This window comes from Rhamphochromis sp. 'chilingali' (assembly GCF_963969265.1).
Source record: "Rhamphochromis sp. 'chilingali' genome assembly, chromosome: 4".
NCBI classification, from domain to species: domain Eukaryota; kingdom Metazoa; phylum Chordata; class Actinopteri; order Cichliformes; family Cichlidae; genus Rhamphochromis; species Rhamphochromis sp. 'chilingali'.
This window is the reverse complement of record NC_137948.1, coordinates 14,902,414-14,921,384: the sequence shown is the minus strand read 5'-3', so window position 1 is coordinate 14,921,384 and position 18,971 is coordinate 14,902,414. Positions and strand designations below refer to the sequence as shown.

Below are 18,971 nucleotides of genomic sequence, written 5' to 3'. Positions count from 1 at the left end.
AGAGAGAAGCACATTAGCTCTACCTTAAAAAAAATGAAAGAAATGAGTCACAATAACAAGCGCTGCAGTGAACATGACGTTATTCTGTCCATTTAACTGCGTCAGAGCATGTAAACACCAGATTATATGAAAATCACATCCCACAACAGCTGATTTTATTCAGAATGAAAAAGCTGTGAATGCAGCTGCTGTTAATGAGAAGGTGGAGAAGGTGGAGAAGGTGAAGGAGGTGGTGGGAGGTGGGGGAGATGAGGAGAACGCAGGGGAGCGAGAGAAATGAAGAAGGGTGGGATGGAGATAAAGACACGTTTGAAAAAAGAAAAAGAAAACAAAAAAAAAAACAACTCTCAGACACAACAGGCACCTTTTATCCTTTAAAATCATCAGAACTGATGATTTTATGTCTAAATGAACACTTTAGTCACTTTTCTGTAAAAGCTTGAACGACAAGTCTGACAAGTCGTGATGAGGAACACGCATGTTTCACTTTCAAGTTTGAACGCGGTGCTGACAACAGTGGAATTAATGCAGGGATTAAGGTTCCTGTCTGCGCTCGTCTCTCGTGCAAGCATGTCTGCTCACTGTAGACACGGCAGACAGGAAACAAAATTCATCTCCCGGGTTACAGTAAGAAAACCGTGACCTCATACATTACACATCAGTTGGTGTTCTATGCATCTGTTAACCAAGCAGCAGAGAAGGCTAACGTTAGCCCCACTCAAACTAATCTGAGATCAGACTTCAGTTAAAACCGAATGTAACCAACGGCTTAAACGGTTCTTTGATTTACACCATATTAGTACAGACAGTGTTTAACCTCATCCATTAGACTACTCAGGTTTGACTGTTTCATGACTTTAGACTAGTGAGCTAGTCTGATTTTACTCCCTGTCCTGGTCGTGGGCAGGTCTGAATACCTGCTGGACATCTAGTTTAACCAGCTCGGTCTGACAACATCTCAGTGAAAATGAAGTTTAATGTAGGCTGTGTCAGAATAAACTGGCACTGCACCAGAGCAATGTGTAACCAAATTCCCAACAGGCAACATGGACTTTAACCAGCAGGAACAGATGGCTGCTGGTGCCACGATTAGCCAAAGTCTGCAAATTAACACAGCACCAATGTTTACCCACATTTTAAAAGGTCGATTTAAAAAAAAACAAAAAACTAAATTGCCCAAACCCTCATACAGTCTGTAACAACTTGGATGTAGCTTAAATGGAAGGAGGATAACAGAGCAAGATGATCCACGAGGCCTGAAGTCTTCAGAGAGCACAGCAGATTCACAGCTTGTCCCGTCCATTTCACACTTTAACAACAAACTGGTTGCACTCTAAAAGCCATGACCCCCGAGGAGGAGGTCTAAAAGGTGAAAAAGAAAAACATCAGACATATCCTTCCTTTACCTGCTGAGCAGCTTCATCACAACCTACCTAGACATCCTCCATGTCTGTCTGCGTTTTCATGATTGCTCTGATGGATAAGACAACAAAGCAAAGTCACCGCGCATTTAGCAGCATTGTAGTCGTGTGCCGTCTAGAGCACCATCAAATGCTGTCAAATCAATAAACTATCACACACTCAGTACAGCATGAGCTGCACTCGCTGCTCGTGTGTTTATGGGTAATTGATGGTTGAAAACAGCAGCCGAGGAGTCCTCAAAGTTATTGCTTCGTGTCTATTTATTTTTGACGTTTCGACGCAATAGTACACGGACTGATTTGCATTTTATTTAAAACTGGTTAGAAGTTTTTCCCCATTTTCTTCCCCCTGTTATCATACAGTTAAGTTGTCTTTCCTTCAGCATGCACAGCACTTTGTTCATTTTAAAATGTGCTTGTGAATAAACGTAATAAACTTGAACTACTTTAGTGTAACAGTAACGCACAAAATGACAGTTTCAAAGAAAAAAAATGAGAAGTTTCTGATTTATTTTTCCCCGAACAATTCAAACAAGACAGCAAGTTGACTAAACATGATTTAATGTTGACGAGCAACATTTTCAGATTTTCTCCTGATCCAATAAAAATAGGTCTAAACACTGCATAACTGTTCTAGTCGTGAAGCTTGTGTTTTACCAGTCAGAAACCATCTCCAAGAAGACAAATAAATAACTTTAACCTGAACATTTTCTTGAGGGATGAACACAAAACAGATGTTTGCATCCACTATTCACAGACTTTTGCAGCTACCTGCTGCAGCATGTACAGTCAGCATTAAAGAAAAAGAACTTCATGCAATTTTAGGAGGATTGCTTCACTGTTCTTCGAGGAAGCGTACAGTACGGTGGCTGGTGCCCTGCCCCTCGTCTGTTTGTTTCCCTGCCTGGCACCTGCACAAACCATAACCAAGGCTCTGGGCTCCAAAGCTCCGTTGGGCGGGCCTTGGCAACAGCTTCGTGTCCCAGATTACGCCAACGTCTGCCAGCCTACCACGAGCACCTGCGGGAGGCTTCTGAGCAAACTCCACTGACGGATGCATACAGTCATCTGATGGGTATTAGTGCTGAGCAGTGTGCGACATCCGAGTAGCTGTTTTGACAATCGGCAACACTCAGGTGACCTTTAAAAGACATAAGACCACAGCTCTGAAGGACTTAATCAAATTCTACTGATCCTACTTTTTTAATTTTTAAAAACAAAAACGTTTGATTAAATCCAACTTGAATTGCGGCAGGTTAAACACAGAGGAACTGGCAGAATAAATGATTTAGGTTTTAAACAAGCTGAGCAGACTAAACAAGTGGAGATAAGCAATGTGATTAATATCATCCGCTCAGTCCAGACAGTAACTGTGTTTGCTGCTTTATCAACTAATCAAGCTTAATCAATAAGGACGACACACGCAGTCTGACACCACAGCGAAGTGAATGAACACTCAATTTTTCCTTTGTGTGTACTGTGATGTATTGCGCGATCATCCTGCAGTCAGACTGGACTTAAAATATTTGTGTAATCCAACACAGTGTCATTTTCGGCTATGTAAGAAACAAACAGGGAGGCATCCACACAAACCCCTTCCTGCAACCACAGGAGTCGTTGTCTGCTGGCCTGCTTAGGAAAAATGCAAATGTAAGACACTTTGCACCATCTCCACTTTTCAGACCCTTTAGTTAGAGCCATCCTTTATATACAGTCTATGAATGCAAGCCATGTTATCGTTAGATAACTGAGCTAAAAATGCACCACAAGTTTGGTAACTTGAATAAGCAGAGGTGAAGCCAAACACACACAGGCTGTCCATCGACCTGTCAGTCAGAGCAGCCACACCCCAGGAATAAAATTTCAAGCCTCTTCGTACAGCTGTTATAAAGTGATAGAACTGTGGTAAAGACTAGAACATGGACCCTCTCATTCAGACCTCCACCACTGGCGTCATTTTTAGCCACAAACATTACTGCTTGCTTGCCATGTAATGAGTGTTTGTATAATTTGTATCATTACATTGCTAATTCCCACCCCTAAAGCTAATCACACCTATTCTACTCGGTCAGATTACTCTGTGCATTTCTTGAAATACTGTCCTCGGTGATCGATTTACAGTCACTTTGTTTAGCCTCCACGTGTTTAACAGAAGAACCAGAAATAAAAAAAATAAAAATACAGCCCGACCTCGTGTTTTAAACGCATTTCAGCAGTAAGATGATCTCTTCAAGTGCTCGGCAGCGCTGCAGCTAAAATGCTTTTGAAGAGGCGAGGGCTCGATGGGACTAAAAGCAATGTATGTGATCATGACCAGAAGATGGATAAGAGGTGAAAGAAAACCGTGTGGTGCAGTGGCCCGAGTGTAAATCAGCAGTCAGCCCACACAGTGAAAGACATGTTTCTATTGTGTAGGTCAGCTGGGGGGGTTGACCACACTTGTGTAGCTGGATGGATGGGGGCAGGGTGGAGGGCCAGGTTGACAGATGGGAGTCACCCTGCGGTTACAGCATTCAGCTCTTCCTCCCACTTGAAATTTTGATGGATTTTCCCCCCATTTGCTGCAAACAAGAGCAATAAACCTGTTGTTCACACAAGAATTTAAACTAATTAAACTACAAGCCTGAGAGACAAACAGACTGATGGCTGCCATCACGGTTTCCATGCTAAGGATAGCATACAGTGAATATAACCCCCGCCCATGTAGGGGTGTTCATGATTTCCTAATAACAAAATAGTCATCTTATTATCAAAAAAACAAAACAAAAAACAAATAGCTTATGTAACTATGATTTCTCTTATACATTTGCATTTTCTTCCATCCAGCAACTAGTATGACGTAACACAAATCTGCTATAAACTAGCAGGAGTCAGATCAGCAGATCTTTTCCAGTGAGATCCAAAATTTTTAATTTTATTAATTACAAACTAAGCTCTACATTATCAGGCTTGAACCCATGCTAAACATGCTTGAATGTACTGTATGTTGGGATATGTACACTTATTCCTTTTCATGTACTTTGTTAAAAATTGCTATTCACTCAGGACCTGCACGATTTTTCAAAATTCCAGGTTTCACCAGACTGGCGTGTTTTAACAGCACCACATAGTGACTGTGGTACAGGAAAATTGGAGTTGTGGTACAAAACTGCAGAACTGTTCCCCCCGTAGACCAAACAGAAGAAACCTGCACAGACGGACTGCTACAGCTGCCAAAAGGTTCTGTGTGCAAGTCACAAGTCTACCAAAACTATTCAGTAATTTGAGAGCACTTTGAGTTGAAGGACAATCCAAAGAAAAGGTTCCCATATAAACGCAGCATCAAGCTTCCCTAAATAACTTGCTCAGCAGTGCCTTTAAAACAAACAGAAAAAAAGAAAAACCTTCCAGCACGATGAAAAGGCAAAAATAAATGCAGTAAGACCTGGAGTCTCCCTATTCACCGGGATTTATTTATGTCTATTGATCCAGAACTTCCTGTTTCAGTTGCAACATAACGATAATGGCTTAGCATAAGCGACAAAATGCTAATGTTTTATTTCCTCATTTCACCGTGGGGTCAAGCACTGCGAGCAGCCGAGTGGAATTTATTAATCACAAATCAGATCAGTCTGATTTGTATTCAGAGCAGTGAACCTTAATGAATGCATAATGCTGCTAACTCGAGGGCATTGTAACGGGCAAGAGCAGCGAAAGTGGGAGCTCATCATATGACAGCACGCCAAGAAAGCCCTGACAATTCAACTGACTCTGAGAGCAGAAGGTGGGATGAAACCATTCCCAGGGTACAGAAAAAGCCTGCACATTACCATAACAGCCACCTGGGACTAAACTGTCAGCATGTCTCATTTCCAGTCAACATTTTTATTTTTTTTAAAATTCACTTTCTCATGGTGTAATTCACTATTTCAGTGAGGTTGGTCTGAGCATGATGGGCTGATGTTAATTAATGACCCATGACAAAAATTCAGCACGCTGTCTGAAAGTGGAAGCAGACTCCATCGTATGAAGTTTTAGCGCCACGAAAAGGGAAATGCCATTTCCTTCCTCAGAGAGAACAATTCCACCTACCTGAATTAAAAGTCACCAAAGATCAGAAAGCACAAGTTTTGGTTGGTGCTCTTGGATGGATACATCATATCCATTGCTTACATTTCCCAGAGCTGCTGGACTGCAGTTTGTTGGAATTTCCTGCTGATTTTCAGATTCAAGCACGTTCCTGAACATCCCGGCTCTGTTTGAATGGTCAGGAGACCAAAAACTGTAATCGCCAGTAGAGTTTGTGTCTTCCGACATGTCCAGAGAGACGGTCTTGGCGGAAACACTCAAAAAGCACCACCTGGTGGTGGTGATGTGGTCAGGTATGTATAGTTGGTATATGGTGTCATAGGTTTGACAACACGGAAGATGAGGTCATCCATTATTTAAGTCAGTTATTGCTATTGTTATGTTTTAGGACATAGGGTATTTTCTGCACTATGAGGCACTTAAAATCCTTTAATTTTCCTTATGTATGAATTCTGGTTGTGCTTACTGACCTCGAACCGATTTTATGTGGTACAAAAATCTGTCAGCAAATGTTTTAGTGCGACTTTGGTAAGATAGGAAGCCGCACCGCTTGATGGATTGTCGGAGCTACCGTAATCAGGAGCCTCGCAGAGTAATCAGGGTCCAAAACTCCATCCGCTTCAGGACCTGAAGTCGAACGAACACTGCCGCATCTTTGAAAGTTAAAAACTGTCTAAATTCTTTCATCTGTAATAAAATGATCAGTGTTGCTGCTTTACCAGGTGTAACAATTAAGTTTAACATCCAGGCATCCATGAAAACAGAATTTATTAAATTTAACGGAGTTAAAAGTTAGCAGGAAGTTAGCTCGCTAGTTTCCACCTAAACATGATATACCATGTCCTGACAGAGATTTCTGAAAAAATTAAAACGTACAGCTCTGCTATCACTTCCAACATAAATGAAGACCGAAAACTAAACAGCAGTGGCTTTTTAGGGTTACTGAAGTTGGGCTAGCTGGTATATAATGATGTGCTACGTGATTACCAGCGTCACAGCTATGTTAGCATAACAAACACAGTGAAGCTAGAAGATGAACGCTAACTTTTTTCCACTCGATCCAATGGTTGGGGACAAATGCAATCGCATGGCAGGATGCTGTAAACTTCAGTCAGGAGAACAACTGAGATAATCCATCCACAATACGAGGTTAGTGATTAATATACTGCAACAACATGGGAATAGAGCAGCTGCGAGAGAATTCCACATTAATTAATCAATGGTACGGAAGTGGAGGAAGCAAGAAGAATGAGTTTCGTAAAGTTTGACTTATCTGACCATTTTGTTTCACTTAATGCCCCTTATAATCCTGTGCGCCTTATGGCCCGAAAAATACGGTACCGGTAATTTAACATCTGTGAGTGATACATAAACTGACAATCACATAAAAGTAATCATAAATTAAATCATATAACAACAGTTGTTTTTCTTGTGCAATTGAATGGTTTTATTGGCTTGACATTGCACAACAACTCAAAGTTTATGGCGTCGAGAGCTGCTAACGCTCTGACCGCGACAACCTCTTTAACATCAGCAGCACAGCTTCTCATATTGTCCCCACCCTTCACCATATTAGATATTGGGCAGGCTTAAAAGTAAACACGGATGTTCTCAGATGTTTAGCGCACCGCCAAATAGCTATTTAAATGTACACTGATGTCGCTGGTGCATTTTTAAATAAACAAAGTAACACCGAACATGTCGTACACGATGCATGTTCACACCACAAGCTCAGCAAGCTTGCCGTTTCATTTTCACTGTTCCTTCCTCGATGTGCGTTATACTAAAAATCAATGGGACCGTGTTGTAACGTCAGTCAGGAGGGTGACCACAAAGCCCAGATAGAGTTTTTAAAGAGTCTGCAACATGCAGATAAGCTCATAGTCGTTGATAGTTTTTTATATCAAAAGTAATACCAGTGGCGTACGAGGCTGCTCGATGGGGCACCACGCCTGCTGGCAGATCTTCATTAAACTGACCACTTTGTTTAATCTCATACTGTTTCTGGCAACACTACGTTTGTGTACATTTTAAATCTTTGCGAGGCTTCCTCGTTGTGCAAGCAGAGATTTTAGCATTTCAATCATTTTAACTTTGAACGGTTTCACTTTCATGCGCTAAAATGAAGCAACAAAGAAACTACATTAGACTGATCGCCTTGTATCATTTAGAGTTTGCACATAATGGTCGCAATGTCCAAAATCTTATTTCGCTGTGAAAATGTCTGCTTTATGAAACCCGAGAGTAACTCTAAGCATCACTTTTCTCTCCACTGATCGCTCCTGAGAGAAAACGTGAAGTGAAAATGAGGTGCAGCCTGCAGAAAAAAATAAATAAATAAAAAGTTGAAATTTTGTGCAAACAGCACCTTGAAGATGTGCAACTTTGCATACTGCAGGATGTGATCATGAATGATTGATTAGGATGTAAAACTGTACTCTCAGGATTTATGCAAAATGAGCTTGCTGAGACTGGGCGTGCAGATAAGCACAGGAGAAATCACGAATACGACACACAATGAAACCCATACATGTGCACATCGACACAGAGGACATGGTGCTGCGTAAACATCAGCGTCATTGTTTAAGGGGCGCGTCGTTCTGCCTTTGTTCTGACTGAGGTCTGAATGACACTCAGACCAGAACTTTTCTCATTTAACTGGAAAGACAAAGCAAGGCAGCGCTGGGCTCTAAAATAGGCTTCTTCTGGTCGCATCCTGTCTCTGAAATGAGTCTGTGTGAGCTTGTTCCAGGCCTGTCCTCCTTTAAACTCTGTGACCCTTTTCCACAAAGCCCAGGAGAACCCCAGAGAAGCTTAGAGGATGCACAGAACAACAGGTTTGCAAAGTCTGCACCTGCTAAAACGTCTTCATTATCTGGTGGTAAAATGGTAAAACTACACAAAGATGTACGCAGCAATTTACATGTCTAACTGAACTGAAGCTGACAAGAGGTTTTAGAAGGCTGAGACTGTAGTTTATACCGATGCAGGTTAGCGACTTTCTGTACCAACATCACATATGTGCTGTCCAGATTCGACTGAATTCAAGGTCTGATGCTGAAGCGCTCCACACTGCTGTTCCTCGAGGCTGGCTCCAAAATCCAGTCACTACAGACTTCCATGTTAAAATGTTCAAATGTACAGCATTAAAAAGCATGTTAACTGCCCAGGAGAAAAATGGTTTTAATCTCTGATTTTTTTTTATAATTCATCCAGGGTGGAGTGGGTGGAGACGAGTGTCGCAGGTGATTTGTGACAGAAGAATAGTGGCTAAAGCAAAAGGGAAGGTTTCAAAGATGGCTGTGAGGAGAGAAATAAAGGGAGTCAACCTGGAGGTGGCAGAGTTGAAGATGCTCAGAAGAAATAAGGCTATCAGAGGGACGGCTCTGGTTACGGTTTTGGAGAAGAGGTTAGAGAGGCAGGGCTGAGATGGTTGGACCATGTGCAGAGGAGGGATAGTGGATATATATGACAAAGGATGTTGAGGAGGTTTCATGGATGTAGTGAAGGAGGACATGCAGAGGGCTGATGAGACAGAAGAGGATGCTAGGGATAGAGTGTGATGGAGGCAGATGTGAAGACCCATATAGGGAGCAGCTGAAAGTAGAAGAAGAAAGGATGCTAGAGTTCAGGGCGTGGCCACTTAGACAAATACAGGCAGCAGCTGACTGCACCAGACAGTCAAAGTGTTACGGACCATTTAGATTCCTCTGGTCAATTTTTGTAGAGCTTAAAATCTGAGTGTCTGGCACTGTTACCAGCATTCATGCTTTTGTGTGGTACTCTGTTAATTATTATGAGTGAGAAAAAGGAAAAAAAAGAAAAAAATCAATACAGCATAGTGTCAGTGTATTTTTGCATTGTTATATTGTTTCGATACAGGGGCGCCAAATATGAATATTTCGTTAAATAAATACATTAAATACAAATACTTTGGGAATATTACGACCCAGGGGGTTCAACCTACCTGATGGGTGGCAATCTTTCTACAAGCTGTTGCAGTCTGATTTGGACTGACTGCAATCACTCAGAGAAATCGCCAGAGGTTTGCAAATATTTGCTGTCTACTTTATAAATGCAGACTTTAAACTTCAAAACAAATGAATGGCGTCCAGGAGTCTAAATCTATATTTCATACCTCAATAGCCTTCAGAATTTTAATCAATCACCTTGATATCTCAGTTAAAAGGTATTGATTCATATTGGTTGCACTCCACATAATCGCCCCAGTGTTGAACATACTGGTAGTATCAACAAACTACTGATCAACAATGACAGCTGAATTTTTAACATACAGGTTCACAGTGTCCAACCACCACCAACGAGTGATGTAATTAATTAAAGTTAAAATAATGTCAACTGTACTATTTGGGATGCAAGAGTCTAAATTCTTGGGTGCTGGTTTAGCTCATGGGTAAAGCACCTGACCCATATCAAATCTGCCTGAGGACATTTGCACAGTCTTCCCTGATCTTTGTACCCTTTTTGTACCCTCTTCACTTAACAGCCCCTCCCAAAAAATATAACCTACACTAGGTTTAGTGTCCTTAAGGATGATCTGAAACTATGAATAACCGAATCTCCAGGCGCTGATGCCCAGACAGGGTGCTGCACCAAAAAGCTCTTTGTGATTGCTGTGGTCACTCGTCCTTTGCAGAGAAGACTGACTTCTTTATTCGCCAAGTGGCAGTGAAACTGAAGAGTGCAACACTTGTGTGTTAATAGCTAATGTTTGCCTTCAAAGTAAAGAGTTACGCCTTTTGAAACATGGTGGTTTCAGCAGTAAGGTACAACTCTTACATTAAAGGTGAGCAGTGTAAATTTCACTAGTGCTCAATGGTTTGTTGGCAAATACGGGCAAGTTGACACCTTCCATGCAAACTACAGGTGACTGCAGCAACCACAAGGAGGTTATTGGCGCAGCATACAGTTTGCAAAAGACAGCAACCTCCAGCAACCACTCTCCATCCAGTCTCTAGGTCTGTGTGAACTAATGCAAAAAACTAATTCAAATCTTCTTGGTAATGTTCCCGACATTTGAAACGACAGAGAAAATACAAAGCACAGTAATCAACAAGATTTGGATTCAAATGACTAAAAGGACACTACAGAACCCCAAGGCATGGAGGTAGATCGAGCAGATAATTGGGTGGAAGCAATTATTGTTAGTGTTAGATATGTAAAACCCTGCTATAGAGGAGCATTAGAAATTATCAGCCATAGACTATAAATTCTCAGTTCAGCATATCTGCACTATCAAAATTATATTAAAATATTAAAATGACCAGCAGCCATAAAAAAAAAACTAAAAAAAAAAAACTGCAAAAATATGCTCACAATGATGCAAAAGAAGCAGCACGAGTTTGGTTTCAATGTTCTGAACTAATTAAGGTAAATAATAAACGCAATGAAAAGTAAATGTGCTCTAAAGAAATTAAAAATTTCAAATTAAATCCCTGCTGTTCAACTAACTCATTCATTGTGACTGAGCTGGAAAACATCTGCAGCTGATAGAGGGGACAGGGCAACGATTACAGCCTCGTTCTCCTGGTCTGACCTCGGTGCTTGGGATCAGGTTCAACTCAGATATGTATGTTTATATAATAATAAGAGATCTTCTATCACACACAAAGCTTGGTCTCAGGCCAGGTCACACCCAGCTGAGGATCTACACTGAGTCAAGGATGAGCTAATCAATAGGTGTAAGGTGTCTAAGCAGGGAGGTGCACCTGACAGGACCTGTGCAAGACCCTACCTGTCCGGTCAGTGGTGTGTGTGTGTGTTTGGTGTACTAGCAGCGAGCTGGCTGCAGTCAGGTGGATCAACCCTGCTCAACCTGCCGGGACCAGCTGAAATACATGAGGCTACGAGCTAAACTGCTAGCTAGCTTGTGTGCTTGAATGCTAGCCAATTAGCGAGCTAGGCTGCAGGTTTTAGTCTGATGGATCAGGTGAAGCTGATGACTGCTTGGGTAACAAGTCCGCCGATCACCCCCCTCTCCAAAAAACCACAACAGGCAGGTGAAACAAAGCAGTCCTGACGTCAGGCTGAGATAACCACCGACTGCCGGGGTAAACAGTAAGCACGTTAGCAGCTGTGTGGTACCTTTGTCTCCCTGATGTCCTGCTTCGCACCTTCGGGGTACCACTGGACGCGGACAAATCCCCTCCCGAGAGGCCGACTTGGGGTGTCCACGGCGCTCTCAGTGTCCGAACCGCACGGTACTCGTCCGCCTCCTCCACCGCCGCCGCCGTCTCCGCCTCTCCCTCCGCCATCGTCGAGGTCCGAGTCTGAGTTAAAATCCTCCTCGCCGTGGATCATCCGTACGAGGCCAAACCGGACTGAGCCGCGATATCGTCCGGAGACCAGGTCATGGGAGAAGAGCAGCCGCTGTGAGCCGTCCGCGGTGGGGGAGAGAGCCATGGAAGGAGGCTCGGAGCCCGGGCTGGCTACGGGAGAGGGGCCCGGTGTGGGTGATGATGCCGCTGCTGCTGCGTCTGTCTTGGCCGCTGCATCCGATGCTACGGGCTCCGCCATCGCCGCTGTTGTCAGGGAGCGATGCTGGAGCGCGAGGATGACGGTGGAATAAAAAAAACTGTAACCTGGAAGCAGCGAAGCGCACGTGTTTACGTAGCTACGCGGGCTACGTATGAAGCGCAGTGTGGCAGCGTCATCACGCAGTACCCGCTGTCACCACTGAGGGGCGCCGAGAGCCAGAAACAGGAGCCACCGAGAAAGACCGCAGGCTGTACGTAAAGTATGATTCGTAATCTGCTGATGGGAGACTCTCTAACTTACTCTAATTGTGTACATTTTTATTTTACGCCAATATTTTAATGGTTACATTTCGTTTTCTGCTGTAAATTACTAATATTTATTATTAGAAATTTCATCATATTTAGCTATGTTCCCTTTTAAATTATATTTTCCTAAGTAACGATAGTTAAAAAAGACATCTCTGTGTGTGTGTGTGTGTGTGTGTGTGTGTGTGTGTGTGTGTGTGTGTGTGTGTGTGTGTGTGTGTGTGTGTGTGTGAATGAGATCTATGATCCTTTGTGGATCTTACCTAAATGATTTAATATTGTTGCACAGTGAACGCTATACAAATAAACATGCAGCTCAGTTAACAATAAAAAAAGTTTTCCTTTATTTATTATTTAACATCTTTCCACAAATATACATCTGAAGTAGCCTGAGTTTATTAATTTTCAGTGCCCCATAATTAAACATCAGTTGTTTGCTTTAAGGATATATCTGTTTTGTTTTAGATTTGGTTTTTGTGGGGATTTTTATGATAATCTTCTCAGTTTCCAAGTTCTCAAAGACATTTACAAAGTAAACCCCATTAGTGTACAGGAGACAGAATATGTGACAGTTTAATCTGTTTTTAAAGGAACAGGTCTATAAATTTGTGAAGACTGAAAACCAGGAAATATTCTTGATGTGACTTGAATATTCCATCCTCTTCTACTTATCTGATTCAGGGTTACCTATCTCAGACAGATTGAGAGGCAGGGAATACTTTGAACAGGTTACTAGATTATCACAAGATTCACACGTAGAGAAAGACAACCATTGACACCTACAGCCACCAAATAACCCAACCCAGGCATGTCTTTGTGACGAAGACATTGTATCCAAAAACAAGCTACAAAAACACAGGGGGGAAAAAACACGGCATTAACAATATTTAAAACCGTCTCATACCTAAAGACACAGGAGAAAACACAGATAACAGATTATTTATATTTCCTTTGCTGAACAGCACTGTTGCGACTGTCTCAACATCTTCAGCACAGTTGCAGTTTTGCAAACAAGAACATGTAAAATTTGTCTTTTAGGAAGAACGTGGGGATAGAAGTGTTTAGTGTCAGAAAAGGAGGTGTCCCCATTACATTTATTACATCACCTGACCTATAAACATGAGCACAAAAGTCAACCACTGAAACTAATTTTTCTGTTCAGCACTGCAAATAAATAGCTTTCATTTGTTATCTTAATAAAAAGCTTTTTTTGTAAATTCAAGGATGACAACAATAATTATCGTTTCGCATTAAATAAGCACACTGGTGAATTTACTATTAGACAAACATAAGTCATTTTGCTAATCATCAGTATTGTTAATTTAGTGTAACTGTGGCATAAACCTCACATTTAGGTGGTGTTTTAATAAATTTGTTAAGCATTGTATATCCTGCTCTCGGTGTCAGTTTGCATTAATTTGTTGGGAAATGCCCTCTAAAAGCGATAAAATGCAGTAAATTATTTTATGATTTCATCTCATGAGGGTAAAAGTTTGTTTGGAGAGGATAAATTCTTCAGGGAGCTTAAAACCCCACCAGGTGACAAACAAGCTCCTACACATCCTGTAGCCTAATCCTCTTACAGAACTGGAAAAATAACCCATGGAAAAATCGTGAACTCTGCTTAAAGCGGCTATGGATAGACAAGTCTCCTTCAGAGAAATCACATGAAGAGTGGTAAGTCGAGCCCTTAAGTTGGTCCAGTTAAGAAACACGCAATCTCCTCAGTGTGACAATTAATCATCACTGACGTTCTGATGATTAACCAGCCAGAAAATAATTTTCCAAATATCTATACCTACGTTATTGTGTTTATTCCAACCAGTCCAACTTCCAACTTTATGAAACTTAAACCTGACTTTACAGCAGGCGAACACGAGTTTGGTGTAGGAACTAAGCAAATCCAAATCGGTTGGTCTGATGGAGGCAAGACGATTATCCCTCCTGTAAATATGTTTATGGTTCAGTTTACTCACGGGGAGTAAAGGGTTTATCCATACAGCTCACTTCAGGATTACAAACGGTATAAATACTGGAAGCGCTCCACTCTGTTCAGTCTGCGCCAGTTCTCGCTGTACAGTTACGCGCGGATCACGGACAGCCAGACAAGTTTCATCTCGTTGTTTAAAAAGAGACTGACACGAAATCAGACAGGAAATTGTCAGCGCAGCACTCTTAGTTTTCCTGCGAAACTTTCTGGGAATAATCAGGACTATGTCTGTGGTGAGCGCAGTGCCTTTCCTGAAGCCTCTCCCCATGCGCTCTCCGGTGCCTCAGGGCCGCCGCCACACGCTGCCGGCCAGCGAGTTCCGCTCCCTCAGCCCGGAAGATGCCATCAGTGTATTCGAGATTGAAAGAGAAGGTAAGCAGACTCTTTGAACTTACGTTACAGAGCAACGGTGCTTTTAAATACCTGCCTGAATTTCTTCAGAGGACGCGCGTATTTATGCAGATTTACGCACGCCAAGCGTCTTTTAAGAAAACTGCGGGGAGAGATTCTCAGCTAAAAACACAGATTTTATTTATGTTCTCCGACTGAATAGAAAGCTCTCTACAAACCTGAGCCATCACTGATTTTATTCACGGGCAGATTCTCTTCAGTTAACTGTCCTGTACACTTTCCTTGTGCTTAGCAGTCAGTACATTTGGGAACATTACGCTCAGCTTCTTTAACATCCTGCACAACTAATAAAACTGTCTGATTGTGGCAACCGTGACCCTTATCTTCTTCCTCCTCCTCCTCCTCCTCCTCCTCACACAGCTTTCATCTCTGTCTCCGGTGAGTGTCCTCTCCACCTGGACGAGGTGCGTCACTTCCTTACTCTGTGTCCTGAGCTGTCTCTTGGCTGGTTCGAGGAGGGACGGCTGGTGGCTTTTATCATCGGCTCACTGTGGGACCAGGAGAGGCTTACCACGGTAAGACGGAGCGGAAGACACCTGGACAGTGATTTATCTCCGGTTGAGAGTCGAGCAAAGATTCAACAGATTAAGAGAGGCGCTTCAAGTGCATAAAATTCAGTGTATGGTGATAAATCTTGCCGACATACGAGTTTAGTGCCAACCGAAGAGAGAACAACAATAATCATGGAAGCTGCCTGACAATTTCTTTTAAGCCTGCAGCTGTACGAGTTTTAAGTTTCCACCTAGCAGAAACAATAAAAAAAAAAATCAGATCTTAAATTTCTTCATGATGACGCAGTTATGCGAATCCAACCAAGAATGAAAGACTGTTTGCTATAAACATTTAATATTCGAGGACTGCAGGCTGGAGTCAACATGTAGCTGATATATTTTCAAAATATGCAGCTTTTAATCCCAAATACAATCATCATTATCATTCAAGAGTTTATTCACCATCTTTTAATTCTCATACTTTTCATTCAACTAAAAGTTATGATGATGAATCCTGCTGACGTCATTTTAACTCCAATATGAAATTATTTTTAATGAAACCAGAGTCATTTAAACTTGAGCCCTTCATTTAGCTTTAATTATTAAAGATGGTTTTTGGGGGTCTTTTAAGCTTTAAATATTTCTGTGGGTACCCAGCAGGATGTTTTACTTCTACTGACAGCTCTCCTCTTCCTCTCCAGGACGCCCTTACGCTACACAAGCCTCACGGGACCACCGTTCACATCCACGTTTTGGCCGTCCACCGGACCTTCCGCCAGCAGGGAAAAGGCTCCATCCTGATGTGGCGTTACCTGCAGTACCTCCGCTGCCTGCCCTACGTCCGCCGTGCCGTGCTCATGTGTGAGGACTTCTTGGTCCCCTTCTACCAGAAGTCAGGCTTTAAAATGCTAGGCCCCAGCAACATCACGGTGGGGCCCCTTAACTTCACAGAAATGTTCTACCCCGTGAGGGGCCACGCCTTCATGCGGCGCAACAGTGGCTGCTGAAGACACAGACTTGATGTGGATTCTCTATAGCTGTGAAAGGAGGTGAAGACCCCTGAGAAACGGGGTACAGGGAGCACGTGATGAGCGGTGCAGTGAGTGTTTGTGATCATCGCTGTCTGTGAGTGAAGCCTGTTTGTTTGGCAGGAAGTGACGTGTGAATTCTGACCCGGAGTCTGCAGAGAGCCAAAAACCGAGAGATGTCGACAGCAGTGGTTTGCAAAAGTGTCCTGAAAGCAAGATTTGATTTGCATTGTAGTGAGTTCGTTACACAAAAACCAAAATCCCAAATCTTTATTTTGATAAACGCTGGACATTTGTGTCCAACAGAACTGCTGCCTTCTTTATTTCTTTTATTTTTTTAAACAGTGAGGACACGTTTAAATAAAACTAATTCCTTTAGTAATTCTCCAATAATATGTAACAGCAGTTAAAATGACAAAGGAGGGATATCAGCAAGGCTAAATATTAACATTTAACTTCTATTAAGACTTCAGTGATCCCGTGACTGACCGTTTATAAATCGGACGTGTGGCACTTTAAAAGTCTGTCTTCTTTATGGTCTTGTCAACTTTTTCTTGTAGACAGCCTCCATTTTTGCCTCGGAGTCTTAAATCAAGACAAACTCATTTTTACACTGTTTTGTTCTAATAAAAATTTTATTTTCTAACCTCTCTGTCTTCATATGTTATTTACATTTTTAATTACTGCTGAACATGAAAGGGGGATGTTCATTTTGACATTTTTCTATTTTTCTGGGCTTGCTGAGGACCGAAGAAAACAGCAACCGAGGAAACATATCTGAAGCTTTCAGCCTTCAATAAATGTCAAACTCATTTTACGACAAAGGCCATATACAACCAAGTGACGACTGAAACTCCGCTTTGTCAGTGTAAAGATACTTAACTACACATTTAATCTCTGTGATATCTTAAACAACCGGAACTTTCTCTTATTTAATTGTTAATCTATTACTTAGTTGTAGTTTAAATGGCTGTGGGGGAGGTCTATCAGTAGAAAAAGATGTAAAATGTATAAAAATTACAGTTAAAAAAGGTCCAAAAATGTACACTCTCCTTCATATTTTCCAAAGCTGTCCTGCAGGCCGGATTGGAGTCTTTGCCAGGCCAATACTGTCCCCCTGCACTAATATATAAAAATAAAAAAATCAAGTGATCTCTATAAGTCTTCCTTTTCTCCACATCTACAGCAGTTCATCATATGATGGGTGTATTGCTGGGGAGTAAGTGCAGTCAGGTTTGGGAAAACATGAAATCAAACTACTCACAAACGTATTGTTGACAGTGTAATGTATTTTCACATGGTTGCTTCAATACACATAATTTCACATATAACAGTACCGTGAACATCTCCTCTAATTAATTTTAGCATTCCCCTTTTGTTCCAGTAAATAGGGGGGGGGGGTGACATTATTTGGTCCCGATGCACATGCAGCTGGCCGTACAGCTGCTGCATACAGACATGATGGTGGAAATGGCTTGTTGTGTTTCATGTTAAACATTCAGATGCGCACACGTCAAAAGGCACAGTAAAGGTTTCCTTAACAAAAAGAAGAAGAAGAAGAAAGAAGAGAGGTGGATGTCTTTGTTCACACTTTACCCGCCAAATGCACGAGGGCACGTCTGTAACTAAACTCACATAATCCTCCACACAACGGTCAATATTGTGGTTCTAACAGTCCGGGTCAACTCAAACAACAACCCCGAACAACAACAACACCCGTGATGGGGAATCAGTTTCACTTCAGGCTGTCGGGCCTCTGAAACATGTCGTTTCCAAATCTGCTTGTATGTGTGCAGAGAAGTTTGTCCAGGTTTGAAATCATTTCAGAACATTACCGAGTGAAAATGGAGAGGGCGACGCATTTTACGGTGCATTTCACCAACATTTCAGTACCTGGGCGAAACATGGAGGTGATCCCGTGAGTCTGACTGTTTCACAGAGTTGGAAATGTAGTACAAATCTTAATTTGATCTGAGAAAAGCAGCCCGTGAGATCACTGCTAAACAAATACCGTTTTCTTGTGTCCATTTTTTTTCACAGATTAAATTAAAAAACAAAACAAAAAACAAAACAAAAAACCCCCCCAAAAAAACATACAGTTTAGGCACCGCTGTGTTACCAGACACATACGATCAAATAGTGATTAAAAAGTAGAGCTCAAGTAAAAATTTGTTCGTGGCATTGGCATACGGAGAAGTGGCTGTAAAAAGATCATGCATACACGAGCTCATAAAAGCAGCATGACAACTTGCTTTGGTAGCTGAGGGTCAAAAAATGTCTCATTATTTACAAAGTTGATTACAAGCAGTATTCAAAGTATAACAAATGCCTCTGTTTAAGGCAACTAGGTGCTGTAGACTGAACCGTGCCTTAACTGCTGTTAGTACTTGGATCACATCATTAACTTTAGCATAACATTTCACTGCTCCGGAGACTATCGACATGCCAAGTGCATACGCGCAATGGGCAAATACAAAAACAAAAAAAAAAATACAGCAGCAGACGGCGTCTGTAGTGTTAATCCAGTGTTACCGAAAACAAGGAAGCATCTGAAATGGGCTACAAGATGCTTGATGACCCGCTGTGGTATCGTCGTCCACAGAGTTAAAGGGAAACGACTGTCAGACAGAGTCGTTCAAACCTCCTTCTTTGACTCGGCTTCTTTACTTCAACACGACTCTTCATATACACTGAAGGAGTCTCTCACTCCGTAGATCTTTTGGATCCATCAGCTCTTTGCAGTTTTAATGTCCTGAGTG

At 42.0% G+C, this 18,971-nt stretch overlaps 2 protein-coding genes across 3 annotated transcripts in view; one reads left to right on the top strand and one right to left on the bottom strand.

The window, feature by feature from the left end:
• The window catches only part of ube2o (ubiquitin-conjugating enzyme E2O), a 45,503-nt gene extending 32,873 nt beyond the window's left edge, over positions 1-12,630 (bottom strand). Inside the window, exon 1 of the mRNA XM_080880455.1 lies at positions 11,595-12,630. Coding sequence (XP_080736581.1) covers positions 11,595-12,026 — 432 coding nt within the window. The 5' untranslated portion in view covers positions 12,027-12,630. The remainder of the gene's footprint in view (positions 1-11,594) is intronic.
• On the top strand, positions 12,048-18,852 carry aanat1 (arylalkylamine N-acetyltransferase 1; the record flags this gene model as incomplete). 2 transcript variants are annotated; one of them, XM_080880457.1, is made up of 4 exons in its annotated part: positions 12,048-12,237; positions 14,526-14,654; positions 15,054-15,208; positions 15,886-18,852. In XM_080880457.1, the coding sequence occupies 4 exons, from the start codon at positions 12,048-12,050 to the stop codon at positions 16,189-16,191; spliced, it is 780 nt and encodes a 259-aa protein (XP_080736583.1). In that variant the 3' UTR covers positions 16,192-18,852. The 2 variants fall into 2 exon arrangements, with proteins under 2 accessions (XP_080736583.1, XP_080736584.1); XM_080880458.1 differs by lacking the exon at positions 14,526-14,654.
• Between the last annotated feature and the right edge of the window lie 119 nt (positions 18,853-18,971).